Source organism: Lupinus angustifolius, unplaced genomic scaffold (genome assembly GCF_001865875.1).
Source record: "Lupinus angustifolius cultivar Tanjil unplaced genomic scaffold, LupAngTanjil_v1.0 Scaffold_40_12, whole genome shotgun sequence".
Classification (NCBI taxonomy): Eukaryota; Viridiplantae; Streptophyta; class Magnoliopsida; order Fabales; family Fabaceae; genus Lupinus; species Lupinus angustifolius.
Window position 1 is genome coordinate 4,969 of NW_017721335.1, and position 18,414 is coordinate 23,382.

Here is an 18,414-nt window from a genome sequence, read left to right on the forward strand (position 1 = left end):
GATTTAAAAAAATTATTAAATTAAAAAACTTAAAAATAAAATATTTTTATTACCAGTTCCAGTAAATAACCCATGAAGTAATAAACTCATATACGAAAACATGTGCACCTTATTTTTTATGTGATAATGTAAGTACTTATTAAACTATAAACCATGTAACCCTGAGTACCTCATCTAAACTTTAATACACCTAAAAAATATTCAGACACATCAGAGGGGTTGTTTAATTACTTTAGTCCGTATCCTTTCCCATCTTGCGTGGAAAAATTGAAAAAGTCCATTCTCTCTCTCTATGCCTCATTCCTCTATTTCCCAATTTTGGATTTGTGCATGTCTATAAATTGAAGTTGTTGTTGTTGTTCGGTTGATTCTTAATCTATCACTTGCGGTTTAGGAGGCAGAGAGCGTAGCATTCTGTAACACAAAGTATATCATTCTTCTGTCTCCAAACCGTATATTCATTCCTTCTTTTATTGGTTTTACTTTTGATGGCTGATATTTCATCACAAAATGATGCTGTGGTTGTAAACGTGCATGACGATGCATCCATTGATCTCCCTGTTCCTATTTGGCAGAAGGTGTCTCTCCTAACCTTTCTTTTTTTGCTTCTTCTTCTTCTTCCTCCTTCTCTACCTGAAATACATTTAATGTTGTGTTTACCAACTGTATGAGATAAATACTATTACCTGTAAACTCAATGTTCTAAATTGTATTTCACAATCACATTTGTGGTTTTGAGAGTCGGCAACGGTAATGGGACCCGAATTACAGTTGCATCGGTTGCATTCGCCTACAAAGAACACAACTATACTTTGTACACCAACAAGGTGTTATGTTGGTATAGTAATGCAATGCTCCACTAGATCCATGTAACATATTAGGCTAAGGGGTTAAATTTTTGTGAGTGATACTTGTTGACGGAAACAATTATAAACTCAAAAAAGATTATTTCTTTACCCATAAGATGAGATGAAGTTGTATATATGTGGTTATATATAAAAAAACAGTATGTACACCACAATGCGGTTTTTGTGATACTTGTTTGCAAGGCAACATATTGATACAAGAAGTATCATGCTGTGGGATACAAGAAACATTTTAGGAGTGAAACTATTTGTTCTCTCTAATAAAATTTGAAACTTTTTGTTGTTGTTGTTTAGGTTTAAAAAATCCCGCAAGTATATAATTTCTTTATGAATTATGAGTACTATTGATCATACAATGAGATTGGAAATTTGATAAGAAAATGACAACAAAAATGGTTTTGTTGCTTGTTGAATGTAGTTGCTAGCAGAGGTGTTGGGCACGTACTTCATGATGTTTGCAGGGTGTGGTGCTGTGGTGGTGAACCTTGATAATGAGAAGGTGGTAACACATCCCGGGATTTCAGTTGTTTGGGGACTTGTTGTGATGGTTTTGGCTTACACTCTTGGTCATATTTCTGGTGCTCATTTCAACCCTGCTGTTACCATTGCTCATGCTTCCATCAATAGGTTTCCTTTGAAGGAGGTGAACCAAACAAACCCTTTTGCATTTGTCAACCTATTGGTTAAGCAGTTTGGCTTATTTGGTCAATATATTTTGTCATTTTCATTCTAAACAATAAAGGCAGCATTTTTGGTAGCTCATTTATTGCTAACATTGGTTGATAAGTTAAGAGTGAACCTGACACGGTAATAAGATTATTGTTTGTAACACAAATTTTGAAAACAATTTTTCGTTTGTAAGATAAGACTGCTTACATATATTTTTCACCTAGAGTCTTGTGCGATAAGTAGTGCGATAGGGCGTTTTTATTCGTTGAAAAAGAAATTGAAATCAAATCATCATCTTTGTAACACAAAATGTTGAAAAATTGACTTTTCTAGGCCCAATTGAAACACCTCTACTTAATGTCTTTATCTTTGTATTTTCACAATAGGTTCTTTTGTGTTTATGCTAAAGTTAATCATATTCATACCCACACAACAGACTAATTAAAAATTACTTTTTTCAGGACTTCCACAAATGTTTTACTTATAAACTTTTAACTAATGCCTTCCATTGTCTCTTAAGTTATTGAGTTGTCCATTTTATTATGTCAGGTACCATCTTATATTGTAGCTCAGGTAATTGGATCGTTACTTGCAAGTGGAACACTTAAACTTATATTTACTGGTGGAGAAAACCAGTTTATAGGAACACTTCTATCTGGGTCTGACTTGCAAGGTTTTGTGATTGAGTTCATTATCACCTTCTACCTCATGTTTGTCATTTCTGGAGTTGCCACTGATAACAGAGCAGTAAGATTTCTTCTTAAAACCAATAGCTTTTCTTGTTTGGTTATAATTAGGAACAAATATCTGGTGTCATAAATCATGTCTTCATATTGAAGAAAAAATAGAAAAATAATAAATGTTTAATTTTTTTTAATTGGTATAACATATTATTATTAATGTTGGATAAGATTTGAGATATCATTTAAGATAACATATAATTTCTGATTAGATACTGTCCATTAAACAATTTGATTAAAATAGGTTTAGTAAATGGTGGTTGGCAAATCAACCAGCTAAAGCATTCTTGACCTTTGCATTAAAAAAATATTTACTTAAATTGACTAATTTGTATAATTTCTAACGTTACGTGGAAGAAATGCTAGAAATGTACATATCAAAATGCATATCATCACGTGAATCAAAATCTATTTTTTTGAATATTCTTCAACCCTATTTCATTGCTTTTGTTTATACTTATCTTAATTTAAATCATGCAGATTGGCGAGTTGGCTGGACTCGCAGTTGGGTCAACAGTATGTCTAAATGTTTTATTTGCCGGGTATGAACTTATCCCTAGCCTAAATAAGTATACAGATTTAGTACATGTTATAGTGTTTGATAAATTTATAATTTTAATATCACTCCCCTCACATTATTTTTCTTAGTTTTTACTCCCCAACTTAGTTGGTCGTTTTGGTTTAGTATATATTAGTGATGTAGAAGAACATCTTCAGTATTGGAGAGATAAATTATTGTATTTTCTTTTGCATTCAAGGATAAAAATATCATGTTATTTTTTCCTTTTGTTTTTTATTTACTTCCATCTCTATATTGGAGATTTGGAGAGAATCTATCAAAATTAGCAATATTATCAAGGGGATGGATCCACTTACGAGTAAGTTTTTTAAACTTACTTCTTATCCTAGCCATCAATTCTAGAAAAATCCAATGGTTTGAATGAATTAGTGAGTAGAGATAAACAATTAGATGTCTATAAAATTGATAGCTAGAATGATGAATAAATTTAAAAAACTTACTCTTGGAGTAAGTAAATTCCCACTCTATTATCAATTATAAATTATTATCACAATGTTGATACAAGAAAATTATGTTATTATTCAATAAAGTCAAATTAACTTATAACTTATTTGTGCATTTAATTGTATTTGACAGGCCATTAACTGGGGCATCAATGAACCCAGCAAGAAGCTTAGGACCCGCTATTGTATACAATGAATACAAAGGAATATGGATTTACATGGTGTCACCAATTTTGGGAGCTGTGGCTGGTACATGGGTCTACCATTTCATTAGATACACGAAAAAGCCAGTGCGTGAGATCACAAAGAGTGCCTCTTTCCTTAAAGGACGACATGGAGCTGAGTGACTTACAAGTAAAAGAAGAATGTTCTTTAGCTTCATTATATTTTCTTAATAATGAAACAACATTAGTGTGTAAATAGGGTTAATCATCACTAGTATAGTGTGACAAATCACATGTATAGTGTGGCATATCATTACTATAGAGTGGAAAATAACCCAGAAATATAGCTAAAGAAATGAAAAGTTCGGTTTCTTCTTTATCCATGCACCAATTCCTTATTCAGTTATAAGAGATGTTATTTTGCAAGTTGAATTTACATGCACGTTATGAAATAAGGAGTTCAATATCTTTTGATAATATACGGTGGAAGGGTTTATCTGACATTGGGCCATTATGGTTAAGGATGACAATATGACGTGGTGGGTGCGGGGAATGCATTCTTGTACCCATACTGCACATATTTGTGAATACCCCATATAGATAGTTGATATAGTATGTAAGACTCATCACTCATCTATATCCCCACAAGATGGATTAAGATTTGATTCCTATGTGTAACATGAAATTGAGACACTGACATCGGAGGGCACTACTGAATAAAGATGGCTATAGGTGACATAAATAAATTTTTAAGGTTCAAAATTTAAATTATTTATTAATAAAATAAATTTGAAAATTATCAAAAATCTTATTTTTCTTATATTCTACTACTGGACTATTGAAGAGAATATGAACTCGTGCAAGACTTGCTGTGAGAATAATCACTCAAAAATTAGTTCTGAAACCATACAATAGGAATGTCAAGCACCCATGTGCTAAACCGTGTGAAACAAACTCCAATGATTCTGCCAGGTTTCAAAATTGATTTTGTTGTGAATAGAAAAATAGATATTGAAATAGAGAACTAAAGACAAGCATGTAATTGAATACTTCCAGTTTGTTGCATATATTAATTCAATATTGAGATTCCAAGAAATGTAATAATAATAGAAACACTTTAATTATACTTCACGTAATCACCTATTATGATTAATGTTCTTGTAATTAGGGGCAGAAATACTCTACTCAACCTATTAGCTCGAATAGTTTTTATACATAAAACCCTTTCAATTTTTTTAATGATTTTAATTTTTATATAATAAATAAATATTGTAATCATATATAAATAAAAAATATACATATATAACAATCTAAAAATGTATTATATAAGCATGTAAAGTTAATTCGTGAACCTAATCACTGAAGTTAATTAACTTAAGTTTAGCTCATTTTTCAACTAACTAAATTTTAAGTTAAAATCCAACTCATGAGCAGTTCATTCCACTCATTACCAGCCATAATCTAATACCTAGCTTCTGGGAATATTCTCAATCTAATATCTTCAATTATCCTAGCTTCAAGACCATATATTCAATAAATTTAACATAATTCGGGGCTTGCAATTGTTATTTCACAAGACACTACAGATCTAGGGTAGGTAGTTCATGTAAATGTTGAGACAGTAAAGTAGCTCAATATTAAGCAATTGATGATGGAATGGAAAGTCTCTCTTTTTATTCAATAGCATTGGCATATATATATATATATATATATATATATATACCAGAAGATTCCTAATAAATAGAAGAATAACAAAGTAAAAAACTAATTCCTAATGACTCGGTTTATTAAACAGAAGCAAATACCAAGTCTGAGGCATGATGACTTGGTAAACTCTACATTTAAGGAAACCTACCCTACTATTAAGGAACCAACTCTTTCATTCCATCCCTTAAACTGACTCACTTTCATAAGCTAGTTTATCTGCTGGACATACTCCAAGTAATTCCCGAAATTTCTGAAACGTGTCCTTCAATGGCTTTGTGAGAATGTCTGCCAGTTGATCCTGAGTATCACAATGCTTCATCTTTATAACTCCATCATTAACAAGATCACGCAGGAAGTGGTAACGTACATCAATATGTTTGCTTCTACTGTGAAAGACTTGATTCTTGGATAACTTGATAGTTGAAGTGTTATCACAGAAAATGGTTGTAGAGTTGTCTTCTAATGCATATCCTAATTCTTGTAGAACTCTTCTCATCCAGATCACTTGACATGCACATGTAGTGGCAGCAATATATTCTGCCTCTGTGGTTGAGAGGGTGACCACTGCTTGTTTTTTCGAAGACCATGCAACTGCTCCTTCACTCATCATGAATGTGTAACCGGAAGTGCTTCTTCTTCCATCAATGTCCCCTGCATAATCACTATCTGTGAACACCTTTAACTCAGCTGCTCCTCCTCTTTTATACCAAATACCATAATCTAGTGTTTCTTTCAAGTATCTAAGAACACGTTTGACTGCTTGAAAATGAAGTTTGGTAGGTCTAGTCATGTAGCGACTTACTAAACTCACAACAAATTGCAAGTCAGGTCGTGTAGTGGTGAGATACATGAGACTTCCAATCATCTGCTTATATAGTGTTTCATCTCCTCTTTCTCCATCTTCATCTTTGTTTATCTTCCAGCCAGGGACAATGGGAATATGAACTGCATTGCAGTTTTCCATGCCAAATTGTTTCAGTACTTCAGTTGCATACTTGCATTGTGAAATGTGGATGCCATTTGAGGCTTGTATTACTTCTATTCCAAGAAAGAATCTCATCTTTCCAAGATCAGACATGTCAAATTCTTTTTGCATAGATATTTTGAACTCTTGCATCATTAAGGTATCATTGCCAATGTAGATTAGATCATCTACATAAACACTAACAATGAGTACCTTACTTTCTTTGCTCCTCTTGATGAACAGGGTTTGTTCATTTAGACTTTTTTGAAAGCCTTCACTAATAAAGTATGTCTTAATACGGCTAAACCATGCTCGTGGTGCTTGTTTTAGGCCGTATAGAGCTTTGTGTAGTTTGTAGACCTTTTGTTCACTTCCTTCAATCACGTAGCCCTTTGGTTGTTGTACATACACATCTTCTTGTAATTCTCCATGCAGGAATGCAGATTTGACATCTAGTTGGTGAATTTTCCAACCATTTTGAGCAGCCATGGCTAGTATCATTCTTACTGTATCCATTCTTGCAACTGGTGCATATACCTCAGTGTAGTCCACCCCATACTTTTGAGAGTATCCCTTGGCCACTAGTCGTGCCTTGAGCTTGTCTATTTCTCCAAGTTCATTGAGCTTGATTTTTTAGATCCATTTGACTCCAATGCATTTAGCTCCTTTTGGCAAGCTAGTTAACTCCCATGTTTGATTTCTTTCAATTGAATCCATCTCTGCGTCCATAGTTGATCTCCATTGTTCATTTGTTACTGCTTCCTCGAATGTTGATGGATCATTGGTTTCAATTTCTGCCATGTTCAACTCAACCTCATCTTCTAAAAACTCATCATTAGTGATATAATCTCTAAGATAGCTTGGAGGTCCTCTAATTCTGCCCTCCCTTGCTTCTGTAATGCTAGTAATATCTCCTCTTTTGGCTTCTGGTATGTGTACATGAGCAAGGCATCCCCATACTCGAAAGTATTCTACCAAAGGCTTTACTCCACTCCATGCTTCTTGAGGGGTCATATTTTTAACTGCCAAAGTGGGACATCTGTTGAGGACATGAAATGTCCAATTTACTGCTTCTGGCCAGAATGTTTTTGGAATGTCTTTTGCAATGAGCATTGTTCTTACCATGTTCATCACTGTTCTATTTTTCCGTTCAGCTACACCATTTTGATGTGGTGTGAATGCAGTGGTAAGTTGTCTACGAATTCCATTTTCCTTGCAGAAATCATTGAAAGCATGAGAGGTGAATTCACCACCTCTATCAGTCCTGAAACCTTTTATTTGTTTTCCTGCCTCTTTTTCAACAAAGCATTTGAAAAACTTGAAGTAGCTTAGTGCTTCAGATTTTTCAGCAAGTAGATATATCCATGCTTTACGACTAAAATCATCAATAAAGCATAAAATATACCTTTTGCCACTGTTGGATATTGGACTAATAGGTCCACAGATGTCTGAGTGAATGAGTTCTAACTTCTCCTTTGCTCTCCATGTGCTTTGCTTTGGAATTGTTCTTCTATGTTGCTTCCCTGCAAAGCAATTGTTGCAAGCTTTATTTGAGTCTTCAATTTGTGGCAAGCCTCTCACCATCTCCCCATTTTGAAGTGTTTTCAAACCTCTGTAGTGTAAGTGCCCATATCTCTCATGCCATAATTGAGACTCATTTATACAATTTGTCTGCAGACAATTATCAGCTTGTGCATTTGATATAAATTCGGTTATTAACATAAATATTCTATTAGCACTCATTTTACTTGCTATTAATAACCCCTTTTCAGGATGATAAATCTTGCACATACCTCCTTGCATCAAAATTGACAAACCTTTCTCTTGGAGTTGTCCTAAGCTTAAGAGATTGTTCTTAAGTTCAGGAACATAATAGACTTCGGTGATTACTGATATTACTCCATTCAAGGGCAACTTGATGCTTCCTTTTCCAGCAACTTCCATTCTAGTATTGTTTCCAAGCTTAACTGAATGTTTGAATTTTTCATTTAAGCTTGTAAACATACTTTTGTCTCCACTCATATGATTAGAACAACCTGAGTCCAAGAACCAGACATCATTGCCTTTTGCTTCTAATTCCTCAACATGAGCCATTAATAGTAGTTCTTCTTCTTCCTCCTCTAGTTCTGCATAGTAGGCTTGTTTATTCCATCTTGGACATTCATACTAGAAATGTCCCAGAGTGTGACACTTGAAACATTCCACATTTGCTTTGTTGAAAGCTTGTCTACCTCTTCCACCTCCTCGGCCTCTCTGACTTGCCCTTCCTCTTCCCCTGACTACTGTATTGCTCACTTTGAGTACTTGATCTTCTTCTTGATCATGCCTCCTGAATTTCTGTTCGTGAACTACAAGTGAACTTTGTAGTTCATCTATTGAGATGGTCTCAATATCTTTGGATTCTTCTATGGACACCACATTGTATGTGAACTTATCAGTGAGTGTTCTCAGGACCTTCTCTATCACTTTGGAGTCTGTCATTTGTTCCCCATTGCTTCTCATTTGGTTGGTTATTGCCATAACCCTTGTGAAGTATTCATTAAAACTTTCACTAGACTTCATATCCAGGATTTCGAAGTCTCTCCTCAAACTTTGAAGGAGTGACTTCTTCACACGACCATTTCCTCCAAATTTGCTCTTCATGGAATCCCACACGATCTTAGCTGTGCGTCTGTCAAGAATCTGCTCAAAGATCACTCTATCAATAGCTTGATAAAGGTAATGCTTTACCTTATGATCCATAGTTCTAGCATTGTCATGTTGTTCCCTCTGTGCGTCTATTAGTAATGCTATTTCAGATGGCTCTTCAAAACCATTCTCCACTATACTCCATAGTCCTTTAGCTCTCAGCATGTTTTCCATCAACTCACTCCAGTGATCGTAGTGACCATCAAAGTGAGGAAGTTTCATCTTTTCTTCACTCATTTGAAAAGCTGCAACTTTGCTTTCCTTTTCCGTGCAGGCCCTAATATGGCTCTGATACCAATTGTAAATGTTGAGACAGTAAAGTAGCTCAATATTAAGCCATTGATGATGGAATGGAAAGTCTGTCTTTTTATTCATATATATATATATATATATATATATATGCATACACCAGAAGATTCCTAATAAATAGAAGAATAACAAAGTAAAAAACTAATTCCTAATGACTCGGTTTATTAAACAGAAGCAAATACCAAGTCTCAGGCATGATGACTTGGTAAACTCTACATTTAAGGAAACATACCCTACTCTTAAGGACCCAACTCTTTCAGTTCAATATATATCTTTATGTAATATCAAATGTTTGGTATGGTTAAGACAATTTTTTGGTTGAGAAAATTTTACAAAGATGAACTGTAATAAGATAATAAAAAAATACACACAGTAATATACCAAGAGAGACCACATAAACGACCATATGCTGAGTTTAACTTTCTTGACCTTTTCAGTTCGTCCCAAAAACATATGTCTTCAAATATAGTTTCAGAAGAATTGCGAAAAACCAGGATTGTAATAAACTCAGCTATTAATCAGAGTGTCGATGATGACAACTCTAGAAGACAACAGTGTCAAGCATCATTCCGAGAGTTTGAACAATGTTGGAAGACATCAAGTTTGAGACATGTTCTTCGAGATGCTTCTTGGCATCTTGTCGACCCACATTTGCAATTGCAAGCTTCTCAGGAGGCAGCTCATCTTCCTCTTGGACTGCCTTGTTGTATTTGATTGCTAAATTCAGCATTTCCTGCATTACCAAAGTAACAGAGGTAAAAATGCTATCTAAACTGGGAAAAATTATGTAAGGCAAGATGCAAATCTTAAAACCAGAATAAAGAAATACGTCTTATGCGGTGACTGAGTAATCAGACAGGCGCCATTCTACCTTATACATTGAGTCCATAAATTACCTGAACTGTCTGTTCATTAGTCTTGGAATGCGTATCAAAATGCTGAAGTGTCAAACCATCAGTCCATTTCTTCTTGTGAAGATTAAGCAGCATCTTCTCCTCAAGTTCATTCTTCCTATAATTAATGGCTATGGAATAGTAATGCCGGTTCAACCCATGGATCAATGCCTAAAGTGGAACAATAAAGATAGGTCAGAATCAGTAAAAAATAAAACGAAAAGTGCAACATATTTGCTTCCAGAAAATAGTGACAGTATAAATGGTAGAGAGAAAACAGGTTTGAGTAACAGACTTGAATAGATGGCTTATTCAGATGCCCCAGATTCGATGTTGTCTGCCTTGGTTCTTGACCAAGCATCATTGTCTGTGGATTGATCAACCGGAAAGCATCAATCACCACTTTGCCTTTAACACTCTGTATTGGATCAACAACCACAGCCACTGCCCGCTGATTCAAAGCCTCAAAACTCTACATGACATTACAAGAGCAGGTTACTCATTGCTAATTAGCAGCACCATACTAATAAGGACAATAATAGGTAATAACATGATACTAATATTTCATTTGATTATAATACCAGCAATTCAAATTTCAAGTTTATGATATAGTTAGGAAGAAAATGGTTTGCTTACATTCCATTGCTAAGTCAAAAACTAGTATAAAAAATAAATGAAGAACGTGCTTTTCAGGGAATCAAAACTAGCATCCATACTAACAAATATTGACTTTCTTGGAATATCAGAAACAAATCTAAGATTTTCTTTTAAAAGAACCTCAACTCTCTTTAAAAACAAGAGTAAAATGGCACTATTTCCTTAAAAAAAGAGGAAAATGGCATTATCATCCCTGAAAATATATCCTCGCTAACAATTTAGTCCCTGACTTAAATTATATGTATGATTTAGAATTATTCAAATCTATTCAAGTTAATCTTTCTGCTCAGCCATCAGAGAGAATACTTAGAATGCAATCATCTTTCGCATGTAATCAACTTCAGAGGAAATAAAGCATGTAATATAGGCATCTGATTTGTTGACCAAATTCCAGTACAAAACCAAAGCCCTGTTACAAATTTTCACAAAACTTACAATAGATTCTTGTGGGAAATTATAATTTGAGGGTAAGTTTAAGTAGTTGAATGCTGTTATTCTCCTTTCTTTTTTCTTCAATGAAAGAGTCATAGTCTATTACTGTATTGTTGGTTGGTTCTTCACTATTCTTCCATAAGAAAGAGAGTGAAAAACAAAATAATAGAAAAAAATGAAGAAAACATAAGCAATGAGAAATTTATTCCAGACCAACAGATATAGAAGGAAATTTATTCAGAAACATGTAAACGAGCCAATAAAGTTAGGCATCCAATTTTGTTACAAATTAGCAAAGTGACTAAAATCAAAACTAACTATGATCAGGTATTGCTGTGCACAAAATGAACAAGATATTCTTTTCTGCACTTTGTCCATCTTTTTCGGTGGAACCAAAATGATAGGGTGCAACCTGTGATTAAAAAACGTGTACACTAGAGGGAAAAGGAAAGTTTGGTTTAATGATAACAAACTTTCCTCTCCACCCTAAGCAGTTAGTTAGTTAATAGGAGTTATGATGCTATAAATAGAAAGGTAGTTGATTAGGGAGAGTTAGTTAGAAAGTACTATCTGATTTGGAATCAGAAATAGGATTGGATCGTGGGATCCAAGGCACTCAAATCTCTCTTGTAATTCTACTCTTTCTTCAATAACAAATAATCTTGAACCCTAACAGAATCTCTGAATTCTGGGTTAGGGGAAATTCTTTTCTATCTTCAAGCTTAGATTTTCTTTTCTCATTGATACCAGTTCTAACACTGGTATCAGAGCACCATTCTTGGTGCTTGAGGGGTGGGAGACCCACGTTCTTTCTGCTGCTGATCCTGTGGCGTATGGTTTCTACGAGAAGTATGGTGAAGGAAGGAGACAGTTGGGGCCAAGAAAGGGAAGCAGTTCATACGCGATTAGAATTAAACGAGGCACGAATGAAGAGGACAGAGGATTTAATGGCAGCAATAGCAGAAAAATTAGGGATTGGAGCAGAATCCAACTCCATCGAAGGAGGTAGTGAGCACGAAGATGAAAGTGGAAACCCAGGACTTCATCCTCACCAACGTGACAAGTGGAGACGTTTAGAAATACCTATCTTTGTTGGAGATGATGCGCATGGATGGGTCCAACGTTTGGAAAGATACTTCACCATGAGGGGTATTACGGCAGAGGAGAAAATGCAAGCAACAATGGTAGCTCTGGAGGGAAAGGCCCTGAGTTGGTTCCAGTGGTGGGAGAGATGCAACCCGAAGCCCACATGGGAAGGTTTCAAGCTGGCAGTAGTGAGGAGATTCCAACCATTGATGGTCCAGAACCCCTTCGAGTTACTGTTGGCTTTAAAATAAGAAGGAGGGGTGGAGGCTTATGTAGAGGAGTTCGAGAAATATGCGAGGGCATTGAGGGAAATCAACCAGGAGTTTGTAAGAGGAGTGTTCATTAATGGGTTAAAGGAGGAAATAAGGGTGGAGGTAAGGGTGTATGAATTGGGTACACTACCAGAAATCATACAGAAGGCCCTCTTAATAGAACAAAAAAATATGGTGGTTAATAAGAGGCCCCTGATAGGTGGTTCCAAGACAGGGGGGTATTTCAGGGGTGGATCAGTTAATAAGGTGGTTACCTTGGATCCTACCCAATCTGGGAGTAGCAAGAAGGAAGGATCCTCGAGTGTGGGAGGGGGATTCAGAACCCTCCAAGAGGGGGATAGTTCTCGAATTAGGGGTGAATTTAGAAGGTTATCCGCTGTAGAAATGAAGGATAAAAGGGAAAGAGGGTTGTGCTTCAGATGTGATGAGCCCTTCTCTAGGGACCACATATGTAAACACAAACGCTTGAGTATGCTCCTGATGGCAGAAGAAGAAGAGGGAGAAGACAGTGTAGAGGAAGGGGGTGATTCATTCACCTTCCTACAACTATCCTTATACTCAATGAAGGGTCTGACCTCAGTGAGGTCTTGGAAGATAGGGGGGAGATTGAAGGAGGCTCCTGTGGTGATCTTGATTGATTGTGGAGCTTCACATAATTTCATTTCTCAAGAACTTGTGCAGAGGATGAATTTGGCAGTGGATAAAACCAAAACCTATGTGGTAGAGGTAGGAGATGGTCACCATATTAAGTGCCAAGGTAAGTGCTCACAGCTGGAACTTTGCATACAACAATTAGAAGTTCAGCAGGACTTCTATTTGTTTGGCCTCAAGGGGGTTGATTTGGTGTTGGGGCTCGAATGGTTGGCTAGTTTGGGGGAGGTAAAAGCTGATTTTGGAAGAATGAGGCTATCAGTTTCAGTAGGGGACTCTGTGGTCACTCTGGTAGGAGACCCTGCTTTGTCCAAAGCAGAATTGTCACTAGGTGCTTTCATGCAAGTCTTGCTGGAAGAAGGTGAGGGATTGTTGGTTCAGTACGGGGCAGACCAAGCCAGAGGAGTTCAGAGGATACCCTTAGAGATTTCTGAGGTGGTGCAAAAATTCCAGGAGGTATTCCTAGATCCAGTTGGCCTACCCCCTTCAAGACAACATGATCATGCTATTCACTTGAAGGAGGGCTCTAATATTCCTAACATCAGACCCTATAGATGTCCTTATTATCAGAAGGCAGAGGTTGAAAGATTAGTAGCTGAGATGCTTGAGGCAGGGGTCATTAGGCCCAACATAAGTCCATATTCTAGCCCAATTATACTGGTGAAGAAAAAAGATGGAGGATGGAGGATGGAGGTTTTGTGTAGACTACAGGGCACTCAATAGGATCACTGTGCCTAATAAATTTCCTATTCCATTGATTGAGGAATTGTTAGATGAGTTGGGGAATGCAAGGGTTTTTTCTAAACTTGATCTAAAGTCTGGTTATCACCAAATTCGAATGAAGGAGGAAGATGTGGGAAAAACAGCTTTTAGGACTCATGAAGGCCACTACGAGTTCTTGGTTATGCCATTTGGCTTGACCAATGCTCCATCTATCTTTCAAGTTTTGATGAATGAGGTACTTAAACCCTACTTAAGGAAGTTTACTTTAGTTTTCTTTGATGATATTTTGGTGTATAGTTCAGATTTGGCTACCCATGGCAAACACCTTCAGCTATTCCTAGGGGTCTTGGTCACTCATGCCCTCAGAGCCAACATCAAGAAGTGCAGTTTTGGGCAACACATCATAGAATACTTGGGTCATATCATTTCTGAAGGAAGGGTAGCTGCTGATGAGTCCAAGGTTGAGGCAGTTAATTCATGGCCCAAGCCTACTAATGTCAAGAGCTTGAGAGGTTTTTTGGGATTGACAGGATATTATAGGAGGTTTGTTAAGCGTTATGGCAAGATAGCCAAACCTTTAACTAACCTGCTTAGAAAAGATGCTTTCTAGTGGGAGGCAGAGGCTACAGTGGCCTTTGAAGAACTCAAGAAAGCCATGATGCAATTACCATCACTAGCACTCCCTGATTTTTCTAAGGAATTTGTAGTAGAGACAGATGCTTCAAGCAAGGGGTTAGGAGCTGTGTTGATGCAAGAAGGGAGGCCATTGGCATTCTGGAGTCAAGTTTTATCCATTAAATCTCAGCAAAAATCAGTCTATGAGAGGGAATTGATGGCCTTGGTCCAAGCTATCCAGAAATGGAAGCATTATCTGTTAGGGAGGCACTTTGTGATAAGGACAGACCAGAAGAGTTTGAAATTCCTCTATGAACAGAGGTTGTTCTCTGAAGAACAGTTTAAATGGGCAGTCAAGTTGATTGGGTTGGACTTTGAGATTCAATACAAGCCAGGCAAGGAAAACTCTGCAGCAGATGCTCTGTCCAGAAAGGTTTTGTTCTCTGCCATTTCAATGATTTCTAATGATGATGTGGGTACATGGGTAGAGGAATTACAACAAGACCTTAAATGGAAGAAGATAATACAAGACTTGTTGGCTAACCCTGCTTCTCATCCAGATTGTGAACTTAGGCAGGGCATTTTATACTACAAAGGGAGGTTGGTTTTATCAAGGGGTTCACATAGAATTCCCCTTATTTTGGCAGAATACCATGAATCTCCTATGGGTGGCCACTCTGGCTACTTTAGGACCTATAAAAGGATTGCCAATTTCCTGGTTTGGGTAGATATGAAAAAGGATATCAAGGTCTTTGTGGAGGCTTGTGAGGTCTGCCAGAAATGCAAATACTCTACCTTATCCCCTGCTGGGTTGCTACAACCATTACCGATTCCTCAGCAGGTATGGATGGATATTTCTATGGATTTCATAGGAGGATTGCCAAGAGTTAAGGGAAAGGATACCATATATGTGGTGGTGGATAGGTTAACTAAATATGCCCACTTCTTTGCCTTAGGGCACCCCTATTCTGCTAAGGAAGTGGCTACCTCGTTCCTCAAGGAGGTAGTCAAGTTGCATGGTTTTCCTTCCACCATAGTTTCTAATAGAGACCCCTTGTTTCTTAGCAATTTTTGGAAGGAACTCTTCAGATTGGCAGACACACATCTCAAACTCAGCACATCCTACCATCCACAAACAGATGGTCAAACAGAGGTCACTAACAGATGCTTGGAAACTTACTTGAGGTGTTTTATTGGATCTAAGCCTAAACAGTGGATAGAATGGTTGCACTGGGCAGAGTTTTGGTTCAATACCAACCATAATGGATCTTCTGGGATGTCTCCCTTTAAAGCCCTGTATGGAAGGGATCCCCCTGTGTTGCTTAAGGCTGGAACGATCCCTTCTAAGGTAGAGGAGGTGAACCAACTCATGACTGCCAGAGATAGAATTCTAGAGGAATTGAAGTTGAACTTAGCTAAAGCTCAAAACCTGATGAAACAGGCAGCTAATAAGCATAGAAGAGAAATTGAGTTTGAAGAAGAAGAATGGGTGTACTTGAAATTACAGCCTTACAAATTGAAATCCCTAGCAACTAGACCCTATGCTAAATTGGCTCCTAGGTACTATGGCCCCTTCCAGATCATACAGAAGTTGAGCCCTGTGGCATATAAACTAGCTCTACCAGATTATTCACAAATCCATCCTGTATTTCACATTTCCTTGCTGAAAAAGGCTATTAAGCCTAATCAGGAAGCTCAACCATTGCCTCCTATGTTGAATGAAGAACATGAATTATCAGTGGCACCAGAAGACATCAGGGACATCAAGGAGGATACACAGGGGAATTTGCTGGTGTTAGTCAAATGGCACAACCTATCAGAACATGACTCAACATGGGAACTGGCTGCATCCATAAAAGACCAATTACCAGATTTCCCACTTGAGGACAAGCTGGCTGTTAAAGGGGGGTAGTGATAGGGTGCAACCTGTTAAGGTGCAACCTGTGATTAAAAACGTGTACGCTAGAGGGAAAAGGAAAGTTTGGTTTAATGATAACAAACTTTCCTCTCCACCCTAAGGAGTTAGTTAGTTAGTTAATAGGAGTTATGATGCTATAAATAGAAAGGTAGTTGATTAGGGAGAGTTAGTTAGAAAGTACTATCTGATTTGGAATCAGAAATAGGATTGGATCGTGGGATCCAAGGCACTCAAATCTCTCTTGTAATTCTACTCTTTCTTCAATAACAAATAATCTAGAACCCTAACAGAATCTCTGAATTCTGGGTTAGGGGCAATTCTTTTCTATCTTCAAGCTTAGATTTTCTTTTCTCATTGATACCAGTTCTAACACAAAACGTTCTACTTTGCAGTTGTTTGTCCTGTGTTTCTGTTCTATTTTTAAACATAGACCAAATATCTTATGTACCATCCTCCAACATCTCTACCAAACACTGCCATTGGATTCATTAACAAGTAGATCTAGAAACAAGACATAAAAACAAAATGATCAATTATACGAATGATGGATATAAAAAAATCGAACCTGCTGTGTATTAATATCAACACCAGAGAGCCAACATCCAAATCCAGGATGTGAATGATACCAACCAACAACCATCTCTGGTCTACAACACAATCAAGGTAACTAAAATCAATGAACTAATTCATCACTTAAAACAGAACACAAATATAAAAAAATTCAATGAATCAAATAAAAAAATTGAAAAACCTTCCGGTCTGTTTGAGCATATCAAGCATATTAGTCTGAAAAACATGATCAACAGCTTCAACACTAACACCAGTACCACTCTGTGGCATGGCAAAAACATCAACAACACGAACTGTGTATTCATCCACAAATTCCCCCAACATCAAACCCATCACCTCCATAGGAACCCCAGCTCTTCCTATCAAATTGATTCAATTCAAAATCAATAAAAACCCTAACTCTGAAATTGAATTAAAAGAAAAAGGAAACCCCAACATTTCTTTGAGTTAAAAAATTGAAACTTTAGTTACCATGCTTAAGCATTTTGAGTAGAGCGAGGGAAGAAATGTAGACTTGCTCAGAGGAATCGAGGGTTGGAGAATCAGGGGGTGGGTGCCCTAATGCTCCTCCTGCACCTGCGAACATTCGTTGAAGTCTTTCCATGTTTTGTGTGTCTGTGTTCAAATCAAATCTCTATTCTATTTCGATTTCTTTGCTTTGTTTGTTTCGGATTTGGAATCTGAAGTGGTTTGTCTCAGCTAGAATTAGAACTAAGAAATGAAGTTGGAGTTGGAATTGAAGCTGAACCCTAACCAAAGGAACAATAATTGAGATGCCTTCAACACTTTTATAATATTTAGCTTCTTGTTCGGTAAAGATCATATATTGTTCTTTTTCCATATTTTTAAAAAATAAAGTTAAATTTGCAATTTTTATTTGGTTGAATATTGAGATATTATGTTGGATTGGTTTTTCTTTGGATTGTTTTTTTTTTCCTAACCAATTTTACTTTGAATTTTAATAATACTTTCATCTTTTTTTGGATTGCTTATTTTGGACTGGCCTCTCTTTATATTACTTATTTATCATTTGTGCACTCTTTATTTTGTGGATTATTTAAAAAAATATTTATTTGTGTGACATGTAGTTTTTAAATATTAATAGTGACTTTTGTATTGTCTTTTATTTTAATCCTTTATCATGAAATATAAAAAAATATTAAAAATATATACGATGATAAATATTAAAAATGTATACTGTATATATAATCATAACATGAACAAATAATTTCATATCATATTGTATATATAATTTACTATGTAACCCAATAATCTTTTTACTCAAACATAAATATATTATAATCTTACAATTTGTAAACTAAAAATAATATGTACACATATCAAACACATGCTTAAACTTAGGGTTACGTGTTAGATCAGTTTGACATCAAATTTAGGAGGTTGGGTATAAAGTTTAACTTGTTTTAATCGGTTAAAATTGTCCGGATAATATCATATATATATATA

At 36.2% G+C, this 18,414-nt stretch overlaps 2 protein-coding genes across 2 annotated transcripts; one reads left to right on the plus strand and one right to left on the minus strand.

Annotated features, from left to right (window-relative positions):
• Positions 1-360: 360 nt before the first annotated feature.
• Positions 361-3,845, plus strand: LOC109338751 (aquaporin NIP1-2-like). Its single transcript, XM_019576059.1, has 5 exons — positions 361-578; positions 1,285-1,509; positions 2,085-2,282; positions 2,756-2,817; positions 3,432-3,845. Exons 1-5 carry the CDS (start codon positions 489-491, stop codon positions 3,643-3,645), a joined length of 789 nt encoding a protein of 262 aa, XP_019431604.1. The 5' UTR covers positions 361-488; the 3' UTR covers positions 3,646-3,845.
• Positions 3,846-9,419: 5,574 nt separating this feature from the next.
• On the minus strand, positions 9,420-17,693 carry LOC109338752 (26S proteasome non-ATPase regulatory subunit 14 homolog). Its single transcript, XM_019576060.1, has 6 exons — positions 17,419-17,693; positions 17,129-17,306; positions 16,943-17,024; positions 10,319-10,495; positions 10,027-10,194; positions 9,420-9,863 (listed from the first exon to the last, which is right to left on the minus strand). The coding sequence occupies exons 1-6, from the start codon at positions 17,549-17,551 to the stop codon at positions 9,672-9,674; spliced, it is 930 nt and encodes a 309-aa protein (XP_019431605.1). The 5' UTR covers positions 17,552-17,693; the 3' UTR covers positions 9,420-9,671.
• Between the last annotated feature and the right edge of the window lie 721 nt (positions 17,694-18,414).